Source organism: Onychomys torridus, chromosome 2 (assembly GCF_903995425.1).
Source record: "Onychomys torridus chromosome 2, mOncTor1.1, whole genome shotgun sequence".
Taxonomy (NCBI): domain Eukaryota; kingdom Metazoa; phylum Chordata; class Mammalia; order Rodentia; family Cricetidae; genus Onychomys; species Onychomys torridus.
This window is the reverse complement of record NC_050444.1, coordinates 151,788,343-151,801,810: the sequence shown is the minus strand read 5'-3', so window position 1 is coordinate 151,801,810 and position 13,468 is coordinate 151,788,343. Positions and strand designations below refer to the sequence as shown.

General features: G+C 55.5%; 1 protein-coding gene across 11 annotated transcripts; it reads right to left on the bottom strand.

Annotated features, from left to right (window-relative positions):
- Positions 1-2,083: 2,083 nt before the first annotated feature.
- Positions 2,084-12,311, bottom strand: Sh2d5 (SH2 domain containing 5). Of its 11 annotated transcripts, none has more exons than XM_036179680.1 (10): positions 12,275-12,311; positions 8,456-8,587; positions 8,065-8,145; positions 7,643-7,717; positions 6,810-6,956; positions 5,620-5,871; positions 5,297-5,471; positions 4,856-4,964; positions 4,213-4,372; positions 2,084-3,049 (listed from the first exon to the last, which is right to left on the bottom strand). In XM_036179680.1, the coding sequence occupies exons 2-10, from the start codon at positions 8,552-8,554 to the stop codon at positions 2,846-2,848; spliced, it is 1,302 nt and encodes a 433-aa protein (XP_036035573.1). In that variant the 5' UTR covers positions 8,555-8,587; positions 12,275-12,311; the 3' UTR covers positions 2,084-2,845. The 11 variants fall into 11 exon arrangements, with proteins under 11 accessions (XP_036035573.1, XP_036035579.1, XP_036035570.1 ...); XM_036179686.1 differs by having other exon boundaries at positions 8,478-8,587; positions 12,275-12,309; XM_036179677.1 differs by lacking the exon at positions 12,275-12,311 and adding an exon at positions 12,141-12,223.
- Positions 12,312-13,468: the final 1,157 nt, after the last annotated feature.

Genomic DNA, 13,468 nt, shown 5'->3' with positions numbered 1-13,468 from the left:
TAGGAAAGTGCTCTACCACTGAGCTAAATCCCCACCCACATATATGTATTTTTAAAAAACATTGACAAGCCAAAAACTTTAGGAGATAGTCTTTCTGTTGGGAAGATCACACAGCCTAACCTCCTGGACCAGTCTAAGCCACCAACCACCCAGTTGCAATGCTCCTGTGGGTTCCTCTGCAGAAACACCGTGATGTCAGTCATATGTCAGGTGCTGGGAAGACAGCCCTCTTGCAAACTAGAAGGGAAAACTAACATTGGGGGGGAGGGAGCGCGCGCGCGCGCGCACACACACACACACACACACACACACACACACACACACGACTACAAAATAACTAGTTCTGTGGATCATCTTTAAAAGGATCCTCTGTCACTTGTAGGGAGTCAGGACAAGTATCTTAGATTTCACTGGAGCTCAGATCAGGTTTAGGCAGGCCTGGGCTGTGTGAAGGTCTGTTGTGTTTTGCTGGAGCAGTAAGCAAGCCCAAGATATCAGTACAGTCTGAATTTCTTTGTTGTTGTTTGTTTTTCAAGACAGGGTTTCTCTGTGTAGCTTTGCGCCTTTCTTGGAACTTACTTGGTAGCCCAGGCTGGCCTTGAACTCTCAGAAATCTGCCTGCCTCTGCCTCCCCAGTGCTGGGATTAAAGGCTTGGGCCACCGCCTGGCCCTGAATTTTTTTTTAAATGTGTGTGTGTCCACACATGGGTGCACTTTGTGTGTGTGTGTATGTCTGCACGTGGGTGCACTGTGTGTGTGTGTCCCCGCACATGGGTGCACTTTGTGTGGTGTGTGTCTGTACGTGGGTGCACTTTGTGTGTGTGTATCTGCACGTGGGTGCACTTGCATGAATGCACAGGTGAACACTGAGTGTGGAGGCAGGAGGACAATTGCAGGAAATGGGTCTCTCCTTCCACAACATGGGTCCAATGGATCACACTCAGATCAGCAGGTGCGACAGAAAGACAAAGACGTCTTCTCACTAATCCTTAAATCTCTCTCTTAGAAGACCTCTCCACCAAGCTCCACCTCTCAGTTCAGTTTTTTCTGGACTTTGGAGGCCAGGACCTCTGTCAGGCTCACCATTCCATACCATCTGTGGTATGTTTGGCAAAAAAAAAAAAAGTGCAACACAGGAAAATGTGAATGAAGATCTAGCCACTCAAGGAACTGCAATAAACTGTGAAGAAATATGTTTTATTTATCTTGAAGTCCACACAGCGGGGGCTTGATGATGTTTGAACAAAGACAGAACTATGGTCTGTAGTTAAGACACAGTCTGAACACATGGGCTCCAAACTGTTCGGTTTGGAAGAAATGTTAAAAGGCATGGGGAAGGCTGGTCCCTTGGACGAGTTGAATTATCCCCTGGTATTATACACATCAGCAATTCACACTATGGACACCCTCCTGGAGGTGAGCCCTGGCCCAAAGTCTGGACCAGTTAGCTGCCAGCTTTCCTTAGGTGTAACTTTCTGGGTTGAAATCCTAAGTACAGGGTATGCTAATCCCTCTGTTCCCGCTGGGGACCAGGCTCTCCTTGGGGAGTGAGGATGCCAGTGGAAATGGCCATGGAAGGAATATCACCCACATTCAGTTTGGGGCGTGTTATCTCCTGTCCTTTCTCTCCATCCCTCATGAGACATGTCACTTGAAAGAAATGACAATGTCCTTAACTAAGGGCTTATCTGTGTGTGTGTGTGTGTGTGTGTGTGTGTGTGTGTGTGTGTGTGTGTGTGTGTGTGTGTGTGTGTGTGTGTAGGGAGGATGGGGGTGTTGGAAGCCGGAAGCACCAGGCCTGGCCTGCCCCTTCCTCCCAGGTCTGTCTTCTCTTTGTTCTGTAGAGGCTGCCCACTTCTCTTAGGATCCAAAACCCCAAACCTGTGGCTTCCACCAAAGCCTGTGGCCTTCAAGGCACTGAACACAAACATCCTCTCCTACCTGTGCCTACACCTCTGCTTCCAAAAGAAGTCTGTTGTTTGTTTGTTTGTTTGTTTGTTTGAGACAGTTTCTCTGTGTAGCCCTGCCTGTCCTGGAACTCACTCTGTAAACCAGACTGGCCTCGAACTCAGAGATTCACCTGCCTCTGCCTCCCCAAGTGCTGGGATTAAAGGTGTGCATCACCACCACCTGATTAAGAAGTCTGATCTTTTGGGTAGATTCATATATTATGCTGAGTTGACTTAAGGGACACTTGGATTTGTCATTGCTGGCTGGGCCACTGCCTTCCTCTAGAATGTGTCCTGGCCCTCCCCTGATAAAGCCACACCCTCCTCTGTGGGGTTTGGGTTAGTACTAGTTCTCCATTGCAAATGGGGCTGCCTAACGGATGAGAAGACCAGAACTGCAGTTAGCTCACTGTGGGGGGCCACTCGGTGGAGTGACACCCAGAAAAGAGCCGAGGTGGCAAACCGGCAACTCCCTAAGCATCTGCTTCCCTATGGGAGCTCTCTGCGGTTCCCCTCCAACAGAGGCTTAGCTGCCTCCAGCAAGGGCTGTGCCCACATCCACGAACTGCTGGGAAAGCCTCTGCACTAGGAGGACTGTGGGAACCTGGCAACGGGCACCACCGAAAGTCACCTAGAGTTGCCAGGCCCTTAGCTCTACCTGCTTGCTCATCCTGCTATCTCAGCTGGCCCCAGGCCCTGCGAGAAGCCCTGGTATCTCCATCTCCAACCTCAGAGCTCCCCTCCCGTGGGCGTGAAGTGATGGAAGACTGATCGAGGGGCAGAGTGACCTGTTTGAAGCTGGTGACCAGTGAGTGGGGTGCAAGAAGGACAGAGTGACTGCCGCAGACCAGGGCCCAAGGCAAGGCTGGGCCCACAGGGGATTGAGGCCTTGCGTCCTAGCCCAGGCCTTGCAGTTCTGCCTCGGACTTGGCATGGCTGAGGGGCCGCAGAGTCCGGGGCAGCCTGCCTTCAGGACCACAGTCTTGCTCTTCATAGGTGGGGTTGAGGCGGCCCATGCTGAGTGGGCAGAAGAGGCTGCGCTCCATCCCGGCGTGGCTTTCCACCAGGGCCTCCAGGCTGGAGAACTCTGCTGGCAGGTGCTGAAGAGGAAGGGTTCGTAGCTCTGGTCCCCTGCTCCATGGTTCATGCCATGTGGCAGCACCCCGCCCCACCCTGGTCTCCCATCGTGTGGAGGGATAAATCGGAAAGATGGTGTGTGCAGTAACCATGGACCCAGTCACCATTTCCTCACTCTTCCCAGTCTGGGCAGGACTGAGGCAGTTGGCTTGGAAGTACAGATGTCATGTAAAAGCCTTGCCAGCCCAGTCCTGGAGACAGACCAGGGACTCAGAGGCTTTGTGTGTTTAGGTCAGCTCTCCTAGAGGTAACCTCTGAAAGATGCCTCTAGAGGGAGGCCTCAGTGGGCAGGAACCTCAGTGATTCTCCCTGAACTCTGTGGTCAGCACCCAGCCAGCAAGAACAGAAAAATGAGGGCTGGTGTGGTGGCACACGCTTTTTGGGATATGGTGAACTCCAGTCACCTGACACAGTCTTTCAGAAGAAAGATCAAGCGTCTACAGTGACAGGCCAATGCGTGAGGATGAGGCCAGATGACAGAGTGAGAAAATGTAGGGCTCCCTCCCGGCATGCACAGTAGAGCCCTACATTTTTCCCTTGTAGCCACAAGGCTGAAGGACCAGAAATAAAATGGGGTTGTGCCACGTCTCCTGTGTGATAGATAGGGCATTGCTTTACCAAAGCAATGGGACCCTGAAATGAGAATTGGGGATATTCACAACAATTTGAATGAGTCCTGCCAACCCACTGTCTCCACACAGCTCCTCTCACCAGCAGAGGCAGGTGGATCTCTGTGTGTTCGAGGCCAGCCTGGTCTACAGAGTGAGTTTCAGGACAGCCAGGGCTACACAGAGAAACCCTGTCTCAAAACAAAACAACAAAACTCCAAAAGAACAGAAGCAGAGCTAGCAAGGCCAAGGAGACCAGGAGTGGACTAGGAGGAGGGGTGGGGCCAGGGAGCACCGGCAGGGGAGCTGGATGAAGTGAGGTGGGCTTAGGAGCCCAGGGACTGGAAACGGGCAGAGTAAAAATTCAAGAGATGGGGGTTGGGGATTTAGCTCAGTGGTAGAGCACTTGCCTATCAAGTGCGTTCAGTCCTCAGCTCAAAAAAAAAAAAAAAAATCAAGAGATGGTGCTAGCGTCGGGGTGGAGCTGGAAGCCCCTCAGGGCAACCCCACAGTCTCACCTCTAGGCAGTACCGGCCCAGGTGGTTCCGGAAGACCTGGTGAGGCACCACGCCACACTGGGTCCGCACAGACAGGCTCCACTGGTCACTGGTACCTGGCTCTGGCCACAACAGGAAGGCCCCATGCACATCTCTCCGCAGCAGGGCAAGAGCACAGGACCTAGGGGGAGGAGCCACGGTTAAGGCCACCAGTCTGACCCCAGACTCCAGACCGTTGTCCTGATCAGGGACATACTAGCCCCAAAAGCTTGATTGATCGTGGTAGCAGGGACTGCTGTGCTCTCAGAAGCTCTGAACCAGATCAGCCACTCAGTAAACAGAATTTGAAGGAACTCAAGGCCTTCTGGGGGTCTGACTTGCTGACGTCAAGGCCCTGATCAGGAGAGGTCTGAGAAACCTCAGAAAGGCTGGCAGTGACAGGCCGGACACTGAGGGTTTCACTTGTGTCTTGCTCTTCTCCCTAGCCCCATTTTACATTCTGAAAAACTGAGGTTCAGGCAGAGGAAGTCCATGGCCTCAGGTCACTAGGCTGGGAGCATCCCACACTCACCAGTTACAGTCTGTCTATGCACCCTGTGTGCACACGACAAGGAGCCCTACCTCACATTTTTTATATCTAACCCAAGGGACAGAACTCCCTTACCTGGAGAGGCCAGCAAAGGCCCAGATGTTCTCTGTCAGACTACCCTCATTCTCCACCAGGCACGAGGGACCACCAGGGCTGCGGGGCCATGCCTCCCATGCAGCTGGAACTATGGAGAACAAAAAGGTCAGAAGGAGCGTGATGGAACCTCCCAAGGCCAGACCTGTTCCTCTACCACACACCCCCTAACCCATGGTTTGTCTCCCCACCAAACTTTTCCCAACTGTCACACATCTCGTCCCCAACAGAAATTCTACACTCACCAGTTAAGGTCCACACACAGCTGTCTGGTTGCTCTCCAGCCTGATGCATCCTTACATGCACAGGCAACCATGGGAGGAGGGTGGATACAAGGGGGCAAGGCCACAGCCTCAAAAAACCATGCATGAACCCCCACCCCTGCCAAGTCCACTAGCCAGCCAGCCTCCTCCTCCAACTCACAGGCCTCCCGGGCTGATAGCTGCAGCTGCATCTCATAGGTGCAGCCTCGGTAGGCCCCAGAGCGGATCAGCTTGCTGCGAATGGCCTTCTTGCGCACCAGTGTGGGAGAGCAGTAGGGGTTCCCCAGGCGAGTGTGACGGGTGCCCCCACGGCCCTCAGGCTCCGGCATCTCCTTCTAGGGCACCAAGAGGGGCTTATGGGCAGGCAGATTCAGATCCATCTGTTTGAGCCCAGGTGAACCCTGCAAGAAGCCCACCCCTCCAACACAACCTCCAAGCCCCCGATCCTTTCCCCATCCACTTCCTGACTGGGGTGGTGCATACCCCACTACTGCCCAGTAGCCCTCCCGCTGGAGTTCGCCGGAAGGAAACCAGGGCGTGGACGTTCTGTGACAGCTGGTCCCGGCTGAAGGGCTCTCGCACTAGGGCAGGGGGTGCCCCGGGGCTGCAGAGTGGCTTTGGGGACACGTCCCCCACAGACCCCAGGCAGGACTCAGGCTGCGCCCTCTCCTCAGGGTGTTGTGAGAGGTAAGCAAGCTGGAAGGAGCGGCAGAGCAGCAGGTACAGGATATGGACCTAGGGCAGGAGGGGTGGGCTCAGCTGCAGCAGTTTCCTGGGAAGACTCCCACTTAGCCCTCAAAATCTCACCACATGCAGCCTCTGCTACCAGCTTTCTCTTGTCTGTTCACTACCAAGCCACTCTGTGCCAGGCATCATGCGGGGAGCAGAGAGCATAAGCCTGGACCCGCGGCACCCCTACACCAGACTCACCATCCTCCCAGTGCTCAACACCCCAGGAGGAGTAGCTAAGAGCCTTGGCCCCAGCCCTGTTAATTAGGAGCTGTTGAGTGAGCCAGGGTGGGGCATGGAGCCCACGTGCCTGTTTCTTCATCCTCACCCCCCCACCATCCTCTAAGGAGTTAATGAAATGGCCACTGAAGACTCTCAACACTTGTCTGGCGCCTGGACATGGAACCCATCACTCACTCACATACTCCAGACCCAGGCTGTTGGAACCATCAGCTTCAGCCACCTGCTACCCAGGGTCCGCATCCAGACGTGGGACCCAATGCCAGGCTGCCACAGGTCTGTCATTCACAGTGACCATACCAGCCTTGACCTAGTATACCTGCCTATGACTACCATGTCTGCTACACAGAGCTACACGGGACCTGTCACCTAGGAACAGCTCAAAACCTGGACCACGCCTCTGCCGTTAAAGGACTCAAATGTCCGTCACCTGTCATCAGGGACAGCCCCGTGCTGGAGTGTGGCTCATGTCACAGTGGGCTGGGCTAAGGGTGGTGGGAACACGCCAGGATGAAGGAGGGCGCACGCTCCACAGCAGAGGAAAGTCCCAGCTAGTGCAGGAGATGTCAAGGGTGCTGACTAGATAGATACACAGGGTCCTGGGAGGAGGTGCTGAAGGCCAGTGAGGTGAGGCAGGGACTCACCACTGCCACCTGATGGCAACACTACCCCTCAAGGCACACTCCACTCTGGGTCTCAGGTACCTCTCCAGGCTGGCTCCCCACAAAGAGATGGCAGAATCGCTTGCTGGCTGGGCTGCGCGGGTTCCGGGCAACAAAAGCAAACTGACAGGCGGCTGGGCACCAGGTGGTGTAGAGGATGCGCTTCAGGGCATGGGCCATCAGGAGCACCTGCAGGCATTGTGGTGGCAGCAGACCTCAATCACTCACCTGTGTGGCAGTGGCCCAAGGGCCTCACATGTCTGGCACAGGCCACCCACCTCCTGGGGCGAAGAGACCCTTCTCTCCCAGAGGCCTGCCAAGCCCCAGCACTCAGCGCTCACAGCTCTGGGCCTGTCAGACATGTAGGTCAGGATGGCCACCCCAAGTTACAGAACGGAGGGACAGAACCGTGACCCAGTGATCTCCAGCTGGAATCACACGGAGGCAGTGGCAGCAGGTCCTGGGGTTCTACACTGGTGTCTGGGGTAGGACGCTCGGAGTTCAAATCCTAGCTCTGCCACTCACTCTCCACGTCTCTGGGTGTCATGTCAGACAGTAACCATGCCTCAGGCAGGTGATGTAGGACTCCAGGGCACCACACCCAGGACTGGGCCTTATGAGAGGCCTGCATGGGTTGCACAGTGGGTAGCCAGGGAGGAACAGACAAGCATCCAAGAGCTCCCTACTACTTCTAGCCCACGGCTGTCCACAGCCACCAGCCAATGCTGGACCAGGCACTTGGAAAATCTCAGAGGGTGTTTGTCCTTGGTGTTTAGGACAGAAGGTGGCCTCTAGAGAAGATTCTGGAGGGCTAGGCAAGCAAACTGTAAGAAGACCAGACCCCCTCTGCTCCTCACTGCCTTGGCTCCTCCTACCTCACCCTCCCCACTGTAGACCTTGAGACCCTGGAGACTGAATTTCAGGATGACCGCACGGCGTCTGGAACAGTCCTGAGGGAAGAGAGTTGGCAAAGGCAGCTGTCACTTCCTGGTTCTGGCCCAGTGGGGTCCCGCCACAGCGGCCCTCATCAAGGCTGCTCAGCCAGTTCTGACACCCCTGCCGGGGACAGAGGCCTGGGTGGCAGACCCCCAACAGTTATGCTATGACCTGTGGGGCATGGGTCCCAGGCATCTAGGAAGAGTCCTGAAGCCTGGAACCACCGGTCACCTCTCAGAAGACCTCTGGTCCCACCCTCCCTGGGCTTCATGTACCCATCTGGATGATGCCTGTGTGTATTGTGGGGACTGATATTCACAGTGCCCACAGTGGCTTGGGTTGTGCTCCCCAAGTCCCTCACCTGCAGTGCCCAGAGCTGCTGCTGCACAAGGTACACACCCTCCTGTGTGTCCAAGTCGTCCACAGGAAAGGATCCCACGTACTGGTGGGAAGAAGCAAGACGGAGGAGTAAGGGCCACGACTCCCGTGCACACAGTACTCCACCCTGCAAGCAAGCTGTGGGTAATGACCAAGCACTGTCCTCAAAGGCCAGTGTTTTTTGTTAATGTTCTCAGCAGCTAACCCTGGGCAGGTCACATGGGCCTCATCTTCTCACCCACACAGACATTTGTGTACACACATCCACTCCAAAGGAGCCGGAGTTAGTCCTTGGGCCCCAGGTCCTCCCCAACCCCAGGGAGTAGCCACCCCACAGCTATCTTCCAGAGCACACAAGATGGACACCCACCCACCTGGGCAAACTTGGCAATGCACCTGGGCCGGTAAGGTGCAGGCCCGCAGTCGGAGGCCCTGCGGGCTCCGGCCCCAGCCCTCTGCATGGTCCCCAGCATGCCCAGCGTCACACTCCACGGAGGGAAGGAAGGCTACAAAGGGCAGGGGAGAGGTTGGTTTCCAGGCAGGTGGGGTGAAGGCTCCTTGTCAGGGGCTAGTGTGTTCATTCATTTGCTGGCTCCAACACTCCTTCATTCATTCAAGCAACCAACCAATCCTCACTGAGTGCCCATCAACATCCTGGGCACAGGCCAGAGACAAAAGACACACTGTCTGCTTAGAGAACAGTATTCTCGGGGAGCATGGTGGGAAACTAAACAATAAGCCTTAAACAGGTGAGATGTGGTAAAATGGAGAAGCACAATTGTGGGGGGTTGGGGGGATGACAGATAGGGGTTCATGATGGTTAAAAGCTGTACTGGGGGTGGTCTGGGGAGGGACTGATCAGAAGTGGGATGGCTCATGGCATGGGCCACTGAGCTACAGCTGGGGTTGCAGTGCCAGCTGGACCCTCTGTGGTAGAAATTTGGATCCAGTTCTTATTTAGTGCCAGAGGGAAACTGGTGTCTGCCAGTAGTTCTGCCTTCTCAGGAGGCTGAGGCAGGAGGGCCAGAATCACTTGAAACCAGAACTTCAGGGTCAATGTGGACAATACAAGACCGAGACAGAGACAGAGACAGAGAGAGACAGAGAGAGAGAGAGAGAGAGAGAGAGAGAGAGAGAGAGAGAGAGAGAGAGAAGGTATCGGAAAACAGAAGAGTCGGAAGAGGCCACCAAAGAGCAGGGTGATGGTGGTCAGAGGGAGGGCACAGAAAAGGTGTGCCGTGGCCTGAGGCAGACTGCCAAAGCACTGGGCTGCATCTGACTCAAGATCAGCCTTAAGTCTGAGACTTTACCCTGTGGACAATGGGAGCGAGAGCAGGGGCAGCAACTGCACAGAGCGGTCCAGTGGGTGGCTAGCACTGATAGTGTCAGGAACCTGTTTTAAAGGCTGCTGGCTCATTGGTCCAGCCTGATCCCAGTCCCTTTCTGAATCCCAAAGCCCTATGCAGGTATGAAAACCACAGTCCCCTCAAATGATGCACTGGCACTAAGTGGGGTGCAGAGAAGATGGACAACTACCCAGGAGACCGACAAACAGCACTCCTTTCTGCCCCTATTGTTTTCTCCGGGACCCATGGCCAGATCCACTGGGTCAGGGGTGGCTGGGGGACAGGGAGGAGCAGACATCATGTGCAGCAGATACATATAAGACCAGCTACTTCAAGGCAGAATGGACAAAAGCTTCGGCTGGGTCCCTGCAGACTCCGCTCCCCCAGAGACAACATAAGTCACACCCTCTCCTATTCCCACCAGCCTTCTTGCAATTACCAACCTGGATCCGAGAGGCCTGGGTACAAGTTCTGTGTGGCTTTGGGGCAGCTGCCGTACCTCTCTGTGCCCACACTTCCTCACCTGCAAACCTTGGGTAATGTGAGGTGCCTGGCACGATGTCTGGCACAGGGGATGAGGCCCCCAATCCTGCTGGCAGGAAGGGAGCTTGGGAAGACAACAGAGCCTAGAGCTTTCAAGACTCTGTCCAGGCTGGAGCCTCTCACCGCCTCTCACCATCTCTGAGAGTGAGGCTGGGAAGATTGCCCTAGAGGCTTTGACTCCCCCAAGAGACCAGGGATTAGTAGTGTGGCCTGGGTGTGCCACAGCGTCAGGAGTTCTTGGAAAGGGAGAGACTAGGATGTCTTAAAAGTGACTCTCACCAGTCGACAGTAACATACACCTTCAATCCCAACAGAGCCAGGAGGATCTCTGTGAGTTCGAGGCCAGCCTGGTCTACAAAGTGAGTTCCAGAAAAGGCAACCAAAACTACACAGAGAAACCCTGTCTCGAAAAAAACAAAACAAAATAAAATAATAAATTGACCCTCTTAGAACCCAGGAAGGGTCTTCCATCTCTGCCTGCCAGTGATCTTCAAGCCAGGGAGCAGAGGCCAGCAGGCATTTACAACTTTCAGCCAGGAAGAGCTGGGAAACAAGGCTGCAGTGTCCCCTCAGAGCCCACCTGGAGCTCCGAGAGGCTGCTGCCAACCTGTGTTCTCACCCTCCCTTTCTAATCCTGCTCCTTTTTTATCTCTTGTCTCAATGGCATCTGCTGTTTGTGGAAAGCAAAGCACACTCCACACACACACACACACACACACACACACACACACACACACACACACACACCCCGGCTCCCCAGGAGGCAGTGAAGTGCTTCTTTACTTTCTAGGCACCAATAAAGGCTGAGGAGAGCAGGGAGGCAAAGACCACCAGACACACAGCAGGCAATGAGGGGGGGGCAGGGGAGGGGAGGAACAGGGTGAGAAGGACAACCACAAAAGAGGCAGAGGGCTGCCGGGAGGCCTTCACACACTGCCTGGGCCACACAGCCGGGCAAGTACCAGGTAAAGGTGGGAAGAACCAAGGGTCAGTACACTGCATACTCTCACACACAGAGACCAGCTTGCTGAGTGTGTGAGTGTGTGAGTGTGTGTGTGTGTGTGTGTGTGTGTGTGTGTGTGTGTGTGTGTGTTTGACAGGGGGTAGGGTGAGGAGTGGGAGTTGGACATCACCCTGCCAGTACCTGGTCCTTCCCCATCCTCTTCATATTTCGCCTCACAGAAACAGGAACTTTGTCCCTTTTGCCTCCCTTCCAGTCTGATCCTTACACCAAGCAGGACGCCAGGGCTCACAGAAACCCTGGTAACAACCACACATCCAGCTCATCTCTTTGAATCAAATCAAAGTTTTCCACAAGGGTCTTCCGGGCCAGAATCTTCCTTACAAAAAGACATATTTGGGATGGCGCTGAGCTTCTATTTTCCGGGTGGTTCTGCTTAGGAGCAAGGAACTGGCTAGGTTGACAGGTCCTTCTACACCTTATAGTCGAACTATCCATCCCCTCAGGGTACTGGGAGTCTTCCCTGCCTGCATGCAGATCCCGGCTACTTGACCAAAGACACACAACACAGGATAGGGAGCTGGCAAACCCAGGACTCTCTGCCTAGAGTCTATGGGTCCCTGAATAAGCCTCCATCCTTGGTACACACTGAGTCTGGGTCTGTGCAGGAACAGGTGCCGCAGGAGCATCCATTAGTAGCCCCATAGCCTGTAACAACTCAGGCGCTGGGGACCAAACTGTTTAGAAAGGCAGAACTCCCTCTCCCATGCCCAGCACACCCCGATACCCCCCCGCCACTCACCCACACACACAGGGTCAGGACTGAGGTTCAGCAGGGTTGGCTAGTGTGACCTTGGCCTGCCAGCCTCCAGTTCCTTAGCTGTGGAGGGGGCCGCAAAAGGCAGCCAAGTCCTGGAGCTGTTCATCAGCTCTGGACGCGCCGAGCACACTGGCTGGATGCAGCAGACACCAACAGGATCGCGCGCGGAGGTGCGGGGCGCGTGCGAGTGCTGACAGCGACCTCGCAAACGTCACCGTCCCCGCGTTAGGTTTTCGGGGGAGTCGGGTGCCCGGGCACCAGGAAGGCAGGGATGGAGACGATGGCTAGGGTGATGGCAACAGTCTGTGGCGGGAGGTGGGGGTGCGGTTCGCTTCTGAGCGACCCTTCCGGCCCCGGCCCGCTCCCGGAGGGTCCCCGCACGAACTCACCGCCACTGTCGCGCCTCTTGGCAGGTCACACAGCTCGGGTCCCCGCAGCCTGCGCGCCTACCCAGCGCCGCGCCCGCCCCGCCCCCGCGCCGCGCGCCCCCCACGTGGCCCCGGGACCCGACCCTCAACATCACCTGGCGGCAGCGCCGACCTCACCAGCCAATCGGAGCCAGCGGAGTTGCTCCGCTCGGCCGCGCTGCCCAATCAGAGGCTGTGAGGGTCCCTGGCTCCGCCTACACCGAGGCCCGGGCTGGCTCCGCCTTGTCGCTCCTCCTCCAAGAAGCCATCCTGACCCGCGGAGCTCAGGGCCTCGCCACTGGCTCCCTGGTACTGGGAGCACGAAGGTGTCCATCTCCATGCAGGGCCCAGCTCCGCTCGATTGCTCCATGACCACGCAGTTTCACACCTTCACACGCAGATGGCAGAGGACTTGGTGGCACGTACTTCCTTCCCGTGGGGGGATTCACTGAGCTGCTCATCTGGGGTTTAGCACAGAGGAGGACTGCACGGAAATCCACTTAGATGGGGAAATGGTGAGTGAATTTAGCCAGCGCACGCACAGAGGGAGGGCCCTTCTGATGCCATCAGGCTAGTAGCGCTGTAGGTAGCCCAAATAAATCGCAAATCCCAGCCAGGCAAGCACTTGGTGTGTATTAAACCCGAAATCCGCAGAGAGAACTCATCAGAAACTGCCCGTGCCCCACACCACAGAATTCCATGATATCGGGGTTCTGGCCCAGGGGGAGTAACTGCTGTCCCCATCTCACAGGACACCCGGGCAGATGGCACCGCCAATGAGAAGGTGGACCTGAATCTGCTGCCTCAGAGGAGTTCCCAGGGGCAGGTTGGGGACTGGGCATCACTTGTCTCTGCAGAGCTCCTGGCACCGACCCAGAGGCAATAATGAGGTGTGATGGTTAGAGGCCCAAATCACAACGGGGCGCTTCCTCGCTCTGAAGTGGGACTTGAGTAAACATTTTAATAGCGTTAATCCTCAGGGCTTCTCCACAAGGTTGTTGCCACCCATGACTCACAGCGGGTGAGGATTGCCAAGGCACTGACAGAGCACAAGGCCCGGCCTTGCCTGGTAAGTGAAGGGTCAGTAAATACCCCTGATTCTGTAGCCTTGCGTTTCTTTTGTCTGTGTCCTGTGCTGAGTGCTAAGGGACTTAGCTGAGAGTCTCCAGGCTAGGACCAAGAAGCAGCAACGTGGCAAACTCAGTTTACCAAACTGGCAATTTAGGATACGCGGGAGGTAACTCTGTGAGTTCAAGGCCAACCTGGTCTACAGAGCAAGATCCAGGACAGGCACCAAAACTACACAGAGA

Excerpts from the sequence above, each read along its gene's own strand:
- Sh2d5 (XM_036179680.1), bottom strand. The coding sequence starts at position 8,554 with ATGCTGGGGACCATGCAGAGGGCTGGGGCCGGAGCCCGCAGGGCCTCC. Across the intron at positions 8,146-8,455 it reads GCATTGCCAAGTTTGCCCAG|TACGTGGGATCCTTTCCTGT; the intron begins GTGGGTGGGTGT and ends TCTTCCCACCAG. Across the intron at positions 7,718-8,064 it reads AGCAGCTCTGGGCACTGCAG|GACTGTTCCAGACGCCGTGC; the intron begins GTGAGGGACTTG and ends CTCTTCCCTCAG.